The sequence below is a fragment of the Rhea pennata genome, chromosome 5 (assembly GCF_028389875.1).
Source record: "Rhea pennata isolate bPtePen1 chromosome 5, bPtePen1.pri, whole genome shotgun sequence".
NCBI lineage: Eukaryota > Metazoa > Chordata > Aves > Rheiformes > Rheidae > Rhea > Rhea pennata.
In genome coordinates this window covers 44,623,766-44,639,757 of record NC_084667.1, presented here as the reverse complement: position 1 = coordinate 44,639,757, position 15,992 = coordinate 44,623,766, and the positions used below count along the sequence as shown (strand labels likewise).

The following is a 15,992-nucleotide window of genomic DNA, read 5'->3' as shown; positions in this document are numbered from 1 at the left end:
CCTTAAGTAAAGACACAGTATGTTTTATATGTCCAAATGTACAAAATACTTTCTCTGCTTGGCACCAATTACTGCTTCATTTACCACTTACACAAGGAACTGTGATAGCTGAAGGAGAAAAGCCACTTTTCTGTCATTTCCCTGTACCTTCCACACGTCTTTTTGTAACTTCAGATGAGACCAGACTTAATCTGTTTGCAAAGTAATGCACAGGAACAAATCCCAGCAGAGCTCCCAGGAGTGCCCACGTGCTACTGCTGTACAACACAAGGGAGAGCAGACATTTTCTTCTCCTTTGCTTAGAAAGCTACTCAGAGCTTCACAACTGAGCTAATTTCTCCATTTCTCCACTGCTCAGAGCTGCTAGCTTTCCTAGGACTTTGCCTGGTCCAATCTTATACCCACATTTTTTTCTGTTATTGGAAATTTAAATGAAAATATTTACAAGTGAAAAGAAAAAGCTGTGTATGTCTTTATTTTAGAGGTGATTCTCTGTTAAAAAGAAATGGCACTCTTTGATACAAGCCCCAAAAGCTGTGCAGGTTTTCATTTTAGAGGTGATTCTCTGTTAAAAAGTGATGGTATTCTTTGATACAAGCCGATTTGCCAACTGGGTGTTACGGCACCAACCTTAAAATGTGTTAGTGGTAGTCTGGATCTGAGGAGAGAATGAAGGTGATGAGAAAACTGCTTGAAAACCAGCTCACCTATGCTTTGGCCATTGTGCTTGGACATTTACACCAGAGGGCTGTGCTGCCATTCAGAGAGACCTGGACGGGCTGGAGAGTTGGGTGGAGAGGAACCTCATGAGGTTCAACAAGGGCAAATACAGGGTCCTACACCTAGGGAAAAATAACCATAGGTACCAGTACAAGCTGGGGGCAGTACAACTGGAGAGCAGCTCTGCAGAGAAGGACCTGGGAGTGCTGGTGGATGACAAGTTGACCATGAGGCAGCAATGTGCCCTTGTGGCCAGGAAGGCCAGCGGTATCCTGGGGTGCATTGGGAAGAGTGTTGCCAGCAGGTCGAGGGAGGTGATCCTGCTCCTCTACTCAGCCCTTGGGGAGGCCTCATCTCGAGTCCTGTGTCCAGTTCTGGGCTCCCCAGTCCAAGAGAGACATGGGGCTACTGGAGAGAGTCCAACGTAGGGCTACAAAGATGATCAGAGGGCTGGAGCATCTCTCCTATGAGCAACAGCTGTGAGAGCTGGGCCTGTTCAGCCTCGAGAGGAGAAGACTAAGGGGGGATCTTGTCAATGTCTGTAAGTACCTGAAGGGAGGATGTCAGAGGGACAGGGACAAACTCTTTTTTCAGTTGTCCCATGCGACAGGACGAAAGGCAATGGGCACAAATTGAACCACAGGAAGTTCTGCCTGAACATGAGGGGGAATTTCTTCACTGTGAGAGTGACGGAGCACTGGAACAGGTTGCCCAGAGAAGTTATGGAGTCTCCTTCCCTGGAGATATTCAAAGCCTGCCTGGATGCAACCCTGTTTAACATGCTCTAGGTGACCCTGCTGAGCAGGCAGGTTGGACTAGATGATTTCCAGAGGTCCCTTCCAACCTCACTGATTCTATGATTCTGTGATTTCATATCACTTCAGATAACTTCTGTCACTTCTCCATCCTTCTGATCTTTTCAGAAAATTAATTAAGTCAGTAAAATTTACTAACTTCAGAAGAATAACATGGAGTTTTGTGCTTCATAAAGTAGTTTGTAACATTCAGAGGAAATAAACTGATGAAATCGCTAAATGCCTACCACAAAGTCATTACTTTGATCTGTTGGAGAGACTCAAGTATCTGAGTTCCCAAAACAATGGAAATGGCATGTAGTTTTTACACGTTTCCTGAACTAGGAGGAGCACACAAGTAGTGCCCCAGCTGCTGGCAAAGGGACATTGCATGCAATTTAAAAGCAGGCTTCAGTCACTTGCAGCCATTGGCAGCTTCTCTGCCTGGCTCACCAGACACAGGTTGAAAGCTGTAATCAGTTTCTAGCTTTGTTAATAATATTCAGAAATAAAGGACTCAAGTTGAAACCAGAAGAAGGATGTTCCTATGACAGCCTAGGCTGGGCTGTGTTATATTACATTCTTCCTATTTGACCTGGGGGTTGGTTTCTCTATCCTGCCCCCCAAAGTTACTGATTAACACCAACAGGGGTCAAGAGAGATCATTAACATTCCTTCTTAGTAATCTCAAGGAAACACTCTGACAAAACAAAACCATGCTAGCCATTTACTATTCCTAGCATGTTTGTTGTCTTTAGCCTGAAAAAGAAAATAATCACCAGATGTTGATGTTCCTGAAATATGCTCTTATAAAGCCACAAATATCCCCCTGAATATATTCATTTCAAGCTGTATGTGGGGTACAGTATCCCATGGGTTAAACATTCACTTGTTTAGATTATTTCCACACTAAGGACAATCTTCACCAAACTCCTGGTGTTAGAACAGCTCAACCTGGCAAATGTCTGTTCAAAACACACTTATTGTCCAGCCTAAACACACATTTGGCTTCTAGTCGTACAAGTTAACGCATGCTATTGCCTTTATTACCCCATTAATGAAAAGCAAATGCTGTCTTCCATGTTAGAGGCAAGTCATTGCATGTATCACAGTAATTGCAAAAAAAAAAAAAAAAAAAAAAAAAAAAGCCCTTAATGCAGTCAAGGACTCATGTCAGTACTGAAGGACAGATCCTGATTTCCTGACTGCAGCTGAAGGAGAGAGGCTGAGCAGCAGCTGTGTGAAGGGGAAAGCAGGAGGGAGAGATTGCGTATGCCAGCTGGATCCGTGTCCATAGAGATCTATTGAGAGATGTTCTCCTCAGATGAAACCCTGCACTACAGCCCATGACCAATTATTTAACCTGCAGTGTCTGGGCATGTGGCAGGAAAGGCTCCTGTTTCATGTCCAATATATGTCTTGCACAGAGGTAAAAGACATTTGGTAAGCTTTCCTCGTATGCATCATTTGTTCAAAGTTCTGGGATCCCTTTGCAAACAAAATGGTTCATAAATGTGAATTTCACCTCTGTTGTGTTTGATTGCTATAGGAGTGCCAAAATTCATATAATCTTTGACCTCGGTTAGGCAGTCTCTGCAGTTACCTTACCTCCATCTCTCAGTCACAGAAAGTAATACAGACATGAAATCCAACTTCCAACATTAGATCCTTTTGCAAATAAAAGGAATCAAGGATTCTTACTGTGCAGCAGCCTGCCAAGCCCTCACTAGTAGGTTGAGCTCTTTTGTGGGGGAGAGAAAAAAAAAAGAGAGCAAAAAGAAAACAGAACCTGCACATAATGTTTTGCTATTGAATTTCCTGTTCAGATACCAGCTTGAGACAGCTTAAGCTATCTGCACAAAAGTAGCATGAGAGTGAGCTGTAAAATTCAGTGCAGTATATCTCAGAGGTACCATTCATCATCAGAAAGCAACTTATTACCATTTGGCACTGGCTCCAACAAGTCTACTTGAAGTCATTGTCAGACATGGCTTCACCTGCTTAGGACACAAATGGAGCCCAGTGGGGGCTGTTTGCTTTGAATCTGTTCATGTAATTCACATAAAAAAAAGATGAAGAGTTATTTGGCTCCATAACAGACCATAGCCTTATTACTCACAATACAAGACGCAAGTGGTATATGAGTAGCTTTATTTTTCTTCTTCCAACAGCAGCAGCTTTTTCTAATTAATGCTTTCATCTTTCTGTAGCATCCAATTAAATTTCTTGCGCAGAATATTACTAATTGGATGGAAGGCAGCACCTTACAATAAGCATCTCCTGAATCTAGGTTATGTTTTTGCTTCTTAAAAGTAAACTGCACAGATCAAAATTCTAATCATGATGTCTGATTGCAAAGAGCCATCCCAAAAAGCTTGTATCGTAAAACTTATTAAAAAGCATATATATAAATAAAAGATAACTTAGCAAAACAGTGTACTGCTGTATGACAAAATGCAGAAGAATTTCAAGGAGACAGGCGATGGAAGCTAGCCAGACCATTCTGTGGGAAAAGGAGCATCAATAGGGCATGTTGACCCATAGCCATGGTCACATGACTGGGCCTATGCCAGGGTGGTGCTACACCTGGGCTTTGAATTGAAATTAGTGACAAGCTCAATACGAGTAATATACATGTGTATAGTACATAAAAACCTCTTATAGTGCCCCCCCCAGTGTTCCTCACCATGGACCAATGCTCAGCCGTGCCTTGGATTCTCCCCCGCCTTTATTGCCTTGATCAGTAAACTTCTGGGGAACCCTCAGTTAGATGCAGAGGTAACAAACGCTCAGTATCAACCACAGTGTGCCTTGTATTTGCATATCCGTTCTTGCTGAGGGGCCAGGTGGTGTCCCCACCTCACCCTTACAACTGCCAACTATGGAAACGCTGGAGGTACATGGGAGGCACAGGTCTCTGACTGTATGGAAAATGGGAAAGAGTTCATATGCTAGTTCAGCAGTCTGTAAGTTAGCAGTAATGCAGGGTCCTTTACCTCTCTACTAGATAAGAGTAATGTTCACTTTCTCGATCGTCAGATGAGGCTGTTACTGAGAGGCTGTGTACTTGGAACGCAATAAAGAACATGTTTAATTTGTCTTTTTAGCTAGTAATCAATACACTCTGTAAGCTATTAGAGGAATTACTAGTTTTCCTTTTGCTGTCCCAGGAAAATACATCTCTAGTTTCAAGCTTGGCATATGCAACTGATTACAGACCACTGCTTTTTAGGATCTCACCAGAAATTAAACTGATCCACAAGTTCACTGCATTTACTGTAGAATGAAAAGCCACAAACCAAAAATACTCTGGCTCATTATTTTTCCATTAATCATTTTTGCCTTACACAGAGTCGATTTTAACTCAAAATACCACAGTCTAAACACAGCAGCCAGCTGCTCTTTACATTCACTACACAAGGTCCTTGACCAATGACAAGTAGGTCATTATGAATGGCAGGCTCTCTAAAATAACCAGTGCCTACTCACATTAGAAGGCTAATTGATGGGATGTGGGAGATCTTGTGGCCTCTCCTGAGCTAGCTCGGACACATCAGGTCAGCGGGGAAGTCTGCATCTGCTAGGCAGGCTCTGACACAAGCCCTGTTTTAGCGCTGTCCTATTGGTGCCTGTTGAGCACTGTACCATGCCACAGGGCATGTTTCTTGCCCCAGAGGTTCCAGCAGAGGTAATGGAAATAACTTTTGGGGGGCAGCAGCCCAAGCCATCTGTAACAAGCCATTTGTAAGCACCTCTGCTTGAGGGGATAATTTGCCTTTCCCACATTAAAAGGTTTTATATTTCAAAAGCATCACACTTTGTGAAAACTTGATGTATGTTAAAGTAATTGCACTTCTTTTTAATAGTATTCCTAATTACTAAAGAAGTCTTTCACCAACAACATTAGGTCTTTGCAACCTATCCTCTCTGATCCCACTCCAGGTAATGAAGCCTGGAAGCACTGTTTTGATGATGAAGCAGTGATTTTCATACATGCACATTTTCATAACATTCATAGCATGTCACATGTGCGAAATGAAAGACATTGCCCCATGGAGCTGAAGATAAAACTGTCTGGGGAGCTAAGTTAGCATTAATAACGCTTGCATTATAAATACCATTTATAAACAATAATGTAGTTATCTTTGCAGTACTTTTGTGAATCAGATACTACTATCCATATTTTCACAGACAGGAAGATTGAACTACACAAAGTTAAAGTGATTTGCCCAAAACTACATGGTGAATCAGCAGGAGGGTGATTTTTTTTCTTTCCAGAATCAGAGTTCCTTATGTCTCAGTCAAGAGGAAAGGACAAATGTGCATCCATCAAGTTGTGATACCATCAGGCTGTGATGACTATGCAGGAAGAAGCCAAAGAGAACAGAGACACAAGTGGCCTTGGTGCTTGTTGATTATCTTTGATCAGTGTATCAGACGTCATGCCACATGTCACTCACTGCTCTCAGTATCAGCATTCATACCCAGCAAGTCCATCTTCAGTAGTGAGCAGGCCCCAAGAGTCATTGTAAAACCAAATTACAAGATTATTTTAAAAGTAAAGCACTTAGAGAGAAAAAAAATCTTAAACTGGTCTACATCTCTGTTTGTTTTACCCAGGGCCTCACCATGCTCCAATAATATACTAGGCAGGCCTGAGAGTAGATGCTCTGAGAAGTATAAAGCTTCCCCTCCAGCGCTGGTAACTTACGCAGCTACCTCCAAACTGATCAAAAAGTTGGTCACAGAACCCTTAAAGATTCTGCTTACTATACAGAAAGAGAGGCTGTAACTATAAAGTGTCAGTATTTGATAGTGAGTCAGTGAATTAAGAGAAATGGAGTGCTCACTCATTTTTTGAGGACAGGAAATGAAAGAAGATGTAAATGTTTCTTACTTGCATGAAGGCTGCTCTCAGCAGTCCGAACAGGAACACTCGCTAAGTGTGTGAACAACCCAGTCCTTACTCCAACTAGCAATTTCATCTATGGTTTATAATTTAAATCCTCACATACAATCTTAGAAGAAGAATTAATGATTAAATGAGAATGGACATTGTTCTCTCTTTATCCCCGGTAGTCATTCCTTCAGGACACAGTGCTTCAGAACAGTTTGACAACGATGACAAAAAAGCCAGTGCAATTCTGGGGTTTACTTCTGAGGTATATATGTAACAGAGCAAAGAGATAACTGTGTCTAGCACGGCTCTGGCAAGGTAGCATGTGAAAGATTATGTGAGAATCTGAAACCCAATGAGTAGTGGATAAATTGAAAGGAGCTCACAAAACCCAAAAGGAACTAATTTATCTGGGAAGAATGAAAGAAGGAATATATGTATGTTTCCCACCAAACTACGTTTGTTTGTATTTACCATCTCCTAAATGTTCCTTCTTTCTAGCCGCTTTAGGGTGACTAAGAGGTACACAGATTATCTACGCCTTTATCAGTCACAGGTATATAACACGGACTAATAAAGCAAAAGAACAGTTTAAGCTTAACATCAGGAAAATTGCCAAGAGTAAAAGCTGCTGAAATACATAATAGAGTTACAAGAGAAATGGTGGAGGTTTATCTGCTAAGATCTTTTAAACAGGTTTGACAGACAACAGCACAGCATAAGACAAGAGCACATTCTGCAGTGACAAAAAAGAAGGAAAATGAAATCCAGTGGGACTTTTAAATCTTTAGGACACTACACCTACCTACCAAAATGCAGTTGTTTTCTGTTAATATAAGGGATTTAACGGGAAAGAACAAAGGGGTGCTGAACAAAGGTGCTGTTGAAACAGCACCTATCATTTTTTGAAATTATTTCTTTCAAAAAGACTCTTTTTATTACTTTCACAAGACTGCTATCTGCAATGCAAGACAAGGAAAGAGTACAATAAGGCTTCGGTGTGCTATTACTCAGATATCATCTTTAATATCCATGGGGCTACAAATTCTTGCTGCCATGAGCTGCTGTCATTGTTCTACTGAGGTCCATAGGGTTGGAAGTAATATATCAAGGTTTTATCACAGTAAATATGTTCCAGTGGCTTTCACCGAAAGCATCTATGTCAGCGAAGCAATCTGAAAGGCCAGGAGTAGATTCTTAGTGCACAATAATGGGAGGCCAACAGCCAGAGGCAGCTATGTCTTTTTTCCCCAATATCACCAGAATAAAGCTTAACACCCAACACAGTTTTCAGCGATCCAAGACAAGAGCCCCGAGACTCCTCGCCTCTGCAGTGTGCTGGGGAAGCAGCTGTGCTGGCACAGCAGCTGTGTTGGTGCAGAAGCTGTGTGGAGGCAGTAGCTGTAGCAGTGTGACAGTTACAGCTATAAGGGGTGTGCTGGTGTAGTGGTGCTGCTATAGCTGGAATGCTGGCGGGGTGAGGTGGTTGTGTAGCTGCAAGAGCTGTGCTGATACAGTGATGGTGGAGCTCTAGTGATTGTGTGGTAGTGTAGCAGTAGTAGCTGTGCTGCTGTTGTGGGAGTGTAGCTGTAGTGCTTCTGGTGGTGACATAGCTGTACTACCCATGCTGGTGTGATGCAGTTCTGGTGGTTGTGTTGTGACACTGGTGTAACTGGTGTAGCAGTGGTACAGGTACAGCAGTGGTGTAGATGTTGCAGCTGCAGCCATGTGGTGGTGGTGTAGCTGTAGCTGCTCAGCTTGTGTGTCAGTAGTGCACCTGTATTGGTCATGCTGGTGGAGTGGTGGTGGTGGTATAGCTGCAGTGACTGTGATGTGTTAGGGTTGTGTTAGCTGTATTAGCTGTGGTGCTGTGATGGTGCTGTAGCAGTTGTGGTGTAGCAGTGATGCAGCTGTAGTGGCTGTGGTGTTTGTGGTGATGGTGCAGTGGTGCACCTGTACTGTTTGTAGTGGTGTGGCATTTGTGGTGGTGTGGCTGTGGCACAGCTGAACTAGTTGAGGTGGTGTGGCATTTGTGGCAGTGGTACAGCTGCACTGGTTGTGGTGGAGTGGTAGTATGGTGGTGGTATGGCTGTAGCAGCTGTTCTGTGGAGGTGGTGCAGCTCTAGTAACTGCGGAAATGTGGCAGTTGTGGTGAGGCTATGGTATAGCTGTACTGGTTGTGGTGGCGTGATTGTACTGTGTGGTAATGTGGTTGTGGTGATGGGACTGTACTGGTTGTGACAATGTAGCAGCTGTGTTATGGCAGTGATGGTTGTGTGGCAGTTGTGGTCGTGTGGTGATGGGGTGGCTGCAGTGGCTGTGATGGTTGTGTTGGTGTGGCAGTGGTGTGGCTGTAGCAGCTGTGGTTGTGTGGCTGTGGTGGTGTGGCTATATTGGTTGTAGGGTTGCAGCAGTTGCAGTGGTGTGGTGGTACTGCTGTATTGGTTGTGGCAGAATGCAGGTGGGGGCGATGTGTCAGTGGTGCAGCTGTAGTTTGTGATGGTGTGGTGCCTGCAGTGGTGCAGCTGTACTGGTTGTGGCAGTGTGCCAGTGCTGCAACTGTCCTGGTTGTGGAGGTGTGACAGTGGTGCAGCTGTTTGGTTGCAGCAGTGTGGTGATTGTGGCAGTGTGGCAGTGGTGCAGCTGTACTGATTGTGGTTGTGTAGCAGTTGCAGTGGTGTGGGAGTAGTGCAGCTGCACCAGTTGTGGTGGTGTGGTGGTTGCAGTGGTGCAGCTGTACTGGTCGCGGTGGTGTGGTGGTTGCAGCAGCGTGGCAGTGGTGCAGCTGTATCGGTGGTGGCAGTGTGGTGGCGACAGTGGCTGTGAGGGGGCGGCAGTGACAACAACAGGCCCCTGGCGGACCCCTCCCGCTCACGTGCCCCACCACGCCGAGCCTACTCCTGCTGCGCGGGCGCTTTTGATCACGTCATCCGACTCCTTCGCGCCGGAACGGGGGCGGCGAAAGGAGAAAGCGTACGCCACTCGCCATCTCTGTGCGCCACCCGGAAGGGAAGGGAAGTGGGTGTGGCGGAGCACGTGAACGGTGGCCGCGCAGGGACAGGCCAAGCAGGAGGTGCCGGGTCCGCGGCGTGAGTAGCGCGCGGCTCCCTCCCTCCCCGCCGCCGCCGCCGCCGCGCGCTCCGCCCCCTCCGGCACCAACGGCTTCTGAGAGCGGCGCGCGGTTGCCCCGGCAACTAGGCCGCACGCCGTGGGGGGCGGCGGGCGCTGACGCTTGTTGCCCATGGCCCGGCTGGGCGCCGGCCGCCTCGCGCTCGGACTGGCGCTGGGAGCGGTGGCGGCGGGCGGCGGCCTGCTCTGGGTGCTGCGGTGGCGGCGAGGCGGGCGGCCCTGGCGGCGGGGGAACGGCCAGGACTCGGCGAGTGAAGGCGCCCCCAACGCCGCGGCTGCGGCGGAGGCCCCACGGCACCGGAGCCAGGGTAGGGTACTGCGAAGGCGGAGCCCTGCCACGCCCCCCACCCGCTGCATCGGGCCAGGGCGGGGCCCGCCCTTCCCGAGGTCGAGGCGGGGCGGCGGCGTGCGGGAGCCGCGGCTCCGCTCTCCCGTGAGCGTCCTGTGCCTGGTTTTAACAGCCTCGGGGCCGCTACATTAAAATTTGCCGCGAGGCTATGTGTGCGTTTATGTGTATCCATGTTTTATCAGCTGACTTGGCCTGGTTATGTACATCTTTTTTTGCCTTTGTGCTGGTCATCCCACCAATACGCTTCCGCTAGCCCCCTCCAAACAAAAAGAAGTGTCCTAACATGTTAGGAAAAGTTAGGTGCATGTGGCAATTGTGAACCTTTAAAAATACTAAAATGGACGTTTGAGCTCTTATCTTCTCGTTTCTGAGCCCATTCAAAACTGAAGTATCAGAAAGTGAAACTGCATTTGTTAATAGTGATTAATTCCGGTTTTGAAATGATGCCTGTAGCACCAATGACTATGCAAGTGGGAGTTTTAAGTGTTTCATTTTATCTAGGCTACTCAGATCTACATGTTAATAAAAAGATTTCTTCCAGTTGCAAGTTTTTACTTGAATATCTTTATAGAGATGTATGAAGCTTTGTCACTGTTACTATGTCATGTGGAGGGAAGCAATTTGTAAATAGAATCCTTCCATTTGCCATGTTTCAGAAGCAGGTATTATGTACGTATTGCTTCATGTGCTGCATGTAGCATATTCTGTACAAGAACTATAATGGTTAGTGATAACAGGAGAGTGGGGACTTACCTATATAACTTTAAATGACTTTAGTGGATGAGAACTGACAAATATTGCTGCAAAAAATGTCTGCCTGGTTCATCTGCCACTGGTTACTGACCATATGTCTTAGAAGAAATCCTTTCAACCAGTTTCATGTGACTTCACTCAGTCCGTGAAATGGCTAAGACAGAAGTATCTGCCTTTGCTGGTAATGAGAGTGGTGACGGCTGGCACAAGGGTAGGGTAGATGCTTAGAGGCAGTCTGCTTTAAAATAGCACATCAAGATTGTCTACTGCCCCTTCCTGAGTAACAGCAAAGACAACAGCATGCATTATATGAAGAAGAGTAAGAATGAATAAGATGTTATAATATGTAATTTCCTATTTAATAAAATTTAGATTTTAGAGTGGAATTTAGATATTTTAACACAATGTACTTGGGAAGATAATCCCTTTGTTTCTGAGAATCTGACAGCCTTTGTGAGTGTGATTTAATGGTGTTTAAAAAATACTTGAGTGCTCTTAAATTGTCTTAAGTGGTAGTAACTTGTGTTCTTTTAATAATGAAATTTAGTATGAGCTTTAAGAAAACATAATTAAAGTCCACTCATCTAAACTTATTCTTCTGTGCTGGATGATGATGCGAAATCTTTAAGAAATAATGATCAGAGAGATCAACGAAGGTCTTAGATGTTCAATACAAAGCAATGACATATTTTGATGCCTAAACTGCTGGTTTTTTTCCTAAAAAAAAAATAAAGCCTTTTTTTGGTCTTTTTTGGCCAAAGGTGGCTTGCATTATCTTGGTTCATTGTCACACGTTATCCTGTAAACTAATTGCTTTCCTGAGTAATGGCCTCCAGAGTTGATTGTAAAGTGAAGTAGATTGTAGTATTTAAGTGTGACGTTAATACAGTCACCCGTAGAATAGAATTCATGTACAGTGCAGGCTTCAAAAAAAAGCTGTTTCCTCATCTGCAGTGGTTTTGTCATATTCGGTAACATTTTTGGATTTTTTTACATTGGGACCTTTATAGTAAGGTTGTTGAAAGAACTCTATTTGCCCCTAATAAACATTGAAAGTATGTTCAGTGTGGCTGTGTGTTGACATCAGAGAATGGAATGGTAAAACAATTGAAGAAACAAAAGCCTTACGACAGGTCCATTCTCCTTCATTTTCTGGAAACAAAAATTTCACAGGATATCCTATTTTGAATCCTTTCCCATTTGTGCTTTTTTTTCTTCTTCTTTTTTATTTTTTTAAGCCCTTCCCAGAAAGCAGCTTCCTGTAGAGGCAGGAGATGGTGCTATGTACACATCTCTTCTAACACATGAAGAGCAGGTGGATGTGCTGAATCGCCTTGACTTTGTGTTGAGGAACATTACAGAGCTACGACAAGAAGTGGAAGAGCTGCGAAACAGCTTGCAGCACTTAGCTGCAGAAATTGTTTTTGAAGTCAAGTTAGTATCATTCCTTCCCCTTTCAATGTTTTTCTACTGTTGCATATTTTTACACATAGAAAATGTTTATACACACAGAAACACAACTACTATTGATCAAGAGTGTATTAAATCTGGAACTAAAAAGTAGAAAAACATTTTTTTTAATTTCCACTGGCATTACATCTTGATCCCCAGTGAAATTAATATAAAAGATTGTATATTTAGATAGGCTTGCATCTTTTCTTTTGAAATATTAAGTGCTGACACTTGTTTCGGATATATTCTATACCAGAAAGGTTATTTGTTCTGTAAATTTTTGTCTCTTTTTACTGCTGTTTTCGCTCATGTTGCTGCCAACTGTAGACAACTTTTGGTAGAGACTGAAAGGTCCTGTACACTGCAAGATGTGTCAGGATTCCTTTGTCTTTCTCTTTTGAGGAAATCATAGGAATGCATACAATGTGATTGTCAGTTTTTATATGGATTGCTGTGGTCATTCTTGTTTTAACTGTAGGATACATCATTTGTTGTCTGGTAATGAGATATCTCTGTAAGCAAGAGCAACTAACCTTGTGAATTCCTTTGGTATTGAAAAAATTGGATAGAATGTACTAGAGAGGAGATAGGACAATAGCAGACGTTTCACTATCAAATGTTTGTTTCTTTTCTTTTCTTTTTTTTTTTTTTTTTTTTTTTTGCCTTTCTTAAAGATCTCATCTGGAAGAAACCCAGAAAGTAACTCGGCGAAGGCGGTTCCCATTTGCCAGAGAAAGAAGTGATTCCACGGGATCGAGTTCAATTTATTTCACGGCCAGCTCAGGAACAGCCAATACAGATGATGGTGAAAGTGAAGGAGGGTAAGCACAACATGAGGTTAGAAGTTGCTTTTATGGGCTCTGATGACCAATTACTTACGTATGAGCCATATATAACATAAAGGAAGGTTCATTTGCTTTTCTTGTAGTAAGTCTACTTGTTGTACCTCGTAAGGAAAAGTCTATTTTCTCTCTGAAGCCCTTGAGATAAAGCCTACTCTTTAAAAATGAAAGTTGAAGCCTTACAGTGGCATTTCATCAGCAGTCTGGGTGCCATGTGACAGTTTCTACTACTGTGTGCACCCTGACAAGAAAGTTAACAGTTCAGCAGAGGGAAATCAGCAATGCTTTAGTCAACCTAACTGATACCTGTGGGATACAGATGTTCTCTTGAATTACAGCTTGGAGATAGTTTTAAAGTAGGTATGGTTCCCTGAGAATCTGAGCAACTGGGCGTAGTTCAAAACGAACGCTCATAAAAAGCTGCCAAAGGTTAGGACCAAAACAAGATTTGGAAGTTGGGAGCATCAGGAATCTGTTGCTAATCACAGAATGGGTAAGGTTGGAAGGGGCCTCTGGAGATCATCTAGTCCAACCGCCCTGCTCAAGCAGGGTCACCTAGAGCATGTTAGACAGGGTTGCATCCGGGCGGCTTTTGAATATCTCCAGAGAAGGAGACTCCACAGCCTCTCTGGGCAACCTGTTCCAGTACTATGTCAGTCTCCCAGGAAAGAAATTCCTCCTCATATTCAGGCGGAACTTCCTGTGGTCAGTTTGTGCCTGTTGCCTCTAGTCCTGTTGCATGGGACTATTATAATATACTATGGGTGTTGTGGAGCTTTTGCTGGGGCTAGATATGCAGAGATAAATGCTGTGTTTCCAAACATGACTTTTAGAGAGAGGGAAAAAGACTGTTTTTTTTTTTTAAACAATAATTTGATTAGGGCACCTTGTTGGAAAAAGTGTAGAAGAAGCCCAGCCTGGGATTCATGTGAGAGAGCAATCATATTTTGAATAAAATGTATATACAGTAATATATTTTAGAGCTTCTGGAAAATTTGAGAAAGTTGAAGTATATTCTGACCAAACAAAAATTTCTTTCATTAGGGTATTTCCTGTGGATTTTTCAGTATGTCACAGCAATAATTGCATTCTTTAGGTTATCTGTAGAATTTGCATGTGTTAAACTATCCAGGTGAGATCTACAGTATAGAAGCAAGTATCTTGTGGTATTTGATGGAGAGCAAGAAGTCTGCTGGGTATATGTATCTGCCTGCCAGCTTCTCTTCTGTGCCTTAATCCAGTTGAGTTCTCTACCTTCTGAAGTATGTAAATATCCTCAAAAGCATGCAGTGCTGGCAATAAGCATTTTTTTTCCTAAGGAAGTTGAAATGAAATATAATTTAAAGAGAGAAATAAATGATATCATTGAGAGCAAGGCAGGCAGAATTCTGATGTAACATTCTGCTGGTCAGCAGCTAGATGACTAGACCGCTGGTGCGAACTGACACCCTGTAACAGGGGTTAGCAATCACAGGACAAAGCTGCAGTTATTGTAGCAGGCTTCCGGAACAAAGGGCACAGATCTACCAGAATGCAGTCTTTGCGAGTTCCGTAAAAACATGTCATTTTAGAGTTCTATCTCCAGTAACTGGAATAGGAGTAGGAAGGAGTTGATAGAGTCTCATCTAGGTTATCGAGCTGCTTCATTGCTTTGAAGTACATAGGCTTTAGAAATGTTCATATGACAGGAAATTTAGAGAGCAAGTGATTCACGATGGAGTGTTATGCAAGATTATCAGAATAACAATGTGCAGAGTGAAGGTGTATTTTAAAAATGTAATCTGTAGTTGGTTCTGAAGACAAGACCTGTGCTGTTTAGGTAATAACAGGTCTATTGACTTGTCAGGGTGCCAGCAGATATTTTGTGAAGCATGCCAAAAAGGATGATATTTTTCAACAGATACCAGACCCAAGTATCATCTGATCATAAAAAAATAATGCATTTTAAGTCATGATACAGGCCAACAAGCATCTTGGTATTTACTCAGTCTATCTCCTCAGATGACCTCAGTGAACTGTGGAGCAGGGATATATTTTACAGCAAACTTTGTTGTGAACCTGGTGATAGTTGGTGGAGTTCTCACCTTTTATTTAACATCTGTAGATAGCTTTAAGAACTAGTGTGGAGAATTAGTGAATAAGCAGCTCTCACCTGCTTTCAAAAAATATTTGAATAGTAATCATTTCTGACTCTGGTATTCATCCTATACAAATAGATATAACATTAGTCTGTTCAGGAACAACTGCCTTTAGCATGCAGTGTTGCCTTTTAGACATTAAAAGCTAAACTTTTTAAATAGAAAATCAGGGTAGGAAATGCACTTTTTGGAAAAGACTACTTAAGTTTCTTAAGTTTCTTAGCAGCAGCTGAGAGGAAGAATAAAACTATCCTCACTAGATAAATTTCAGCAATGCATTCATTTCTGGCAATTGCCTTATTTTAATTAGTTTTAGGAAAATGAAGTCCTGTTTCAGCAATCTCCCTGTATTGCTTTGGCACTGCATTGGTCTTTTGGGCTTCTTTGTCTCCTCTTTCCATGTGCTTTTTAATTCCAGGTAGTGTGTTTTCATTTTCATTCAGGATGTGTGCTAGCCACAGGCCTTAAAATACTAAAACATTTAAGAACTTTCTATCATCACAAGCTTGAGAAAACAGGCTGACAACATCCAAATCCCTTAATCTTTCTGGAAATTTTGCATTTATGAAGTTATGTTCATTATTACTGCTCTTTTTAAACTGATAGCATCTTGTATGAACTGTCTTGGAGAAAATGCATTTTTGTGGTAGAGAAAAAAGTGTATAGGACTCATTCATTGCTGCTTGTTTTTAAAAGACCACATTATGTTTCAGGATTATTCAATGTGGCAATTTTTTTTCAACTGAAGTGCTAAAAATCTTTGCAGCCACCACTAAAATGCTGTAATGAAACAGTATTGCAACTGTGTAGTCCACAACTACACTGTGCAGCGGTGGAAAATAGTAAATCATATTTAATTTGAACTGCAGTGAGAATTTTAAGAGATGATGTTTAAATATAGAAAAAGAAGTAGCCAAA

General features: G+C 42.8%; 1 protein-coding gene across 3 annotated transcripts in view; it reads left to right on the top strand.

Annotated features, from left to right (window-relative positions):
* The first annotated feature begins 9,328 nt into the window (after positions 1-9,328).
* Positions 9,329-15,992, top strand: part of RMDN3 (regulator of microtubule dynamics 3) — a 35,883-nt gene continuing 29,219 nt past the window's right edge. For all 3 annotated transcript variants that reach the window (XM_062576970.1, XM_062576969.1, XM_062576971.1), the window contains exons 1-3: positions 9,329-9,848; positions 11,881-12,076; positions 12,769-12,915. In XM_062576970.1, the coding sequence (XP_062432954.1) occupies positions 9,653-9,848; positions 11,881-12,076; positions 12,769-12,915 (539 nt within the window). In that variant the 5' untranslated portion in view covers positions 9,329-9,652. The remainder of the gene's footprint in view (positions 9,849-11,880; positions 12,077-12,768; positions 12,916-15,992) is intronic.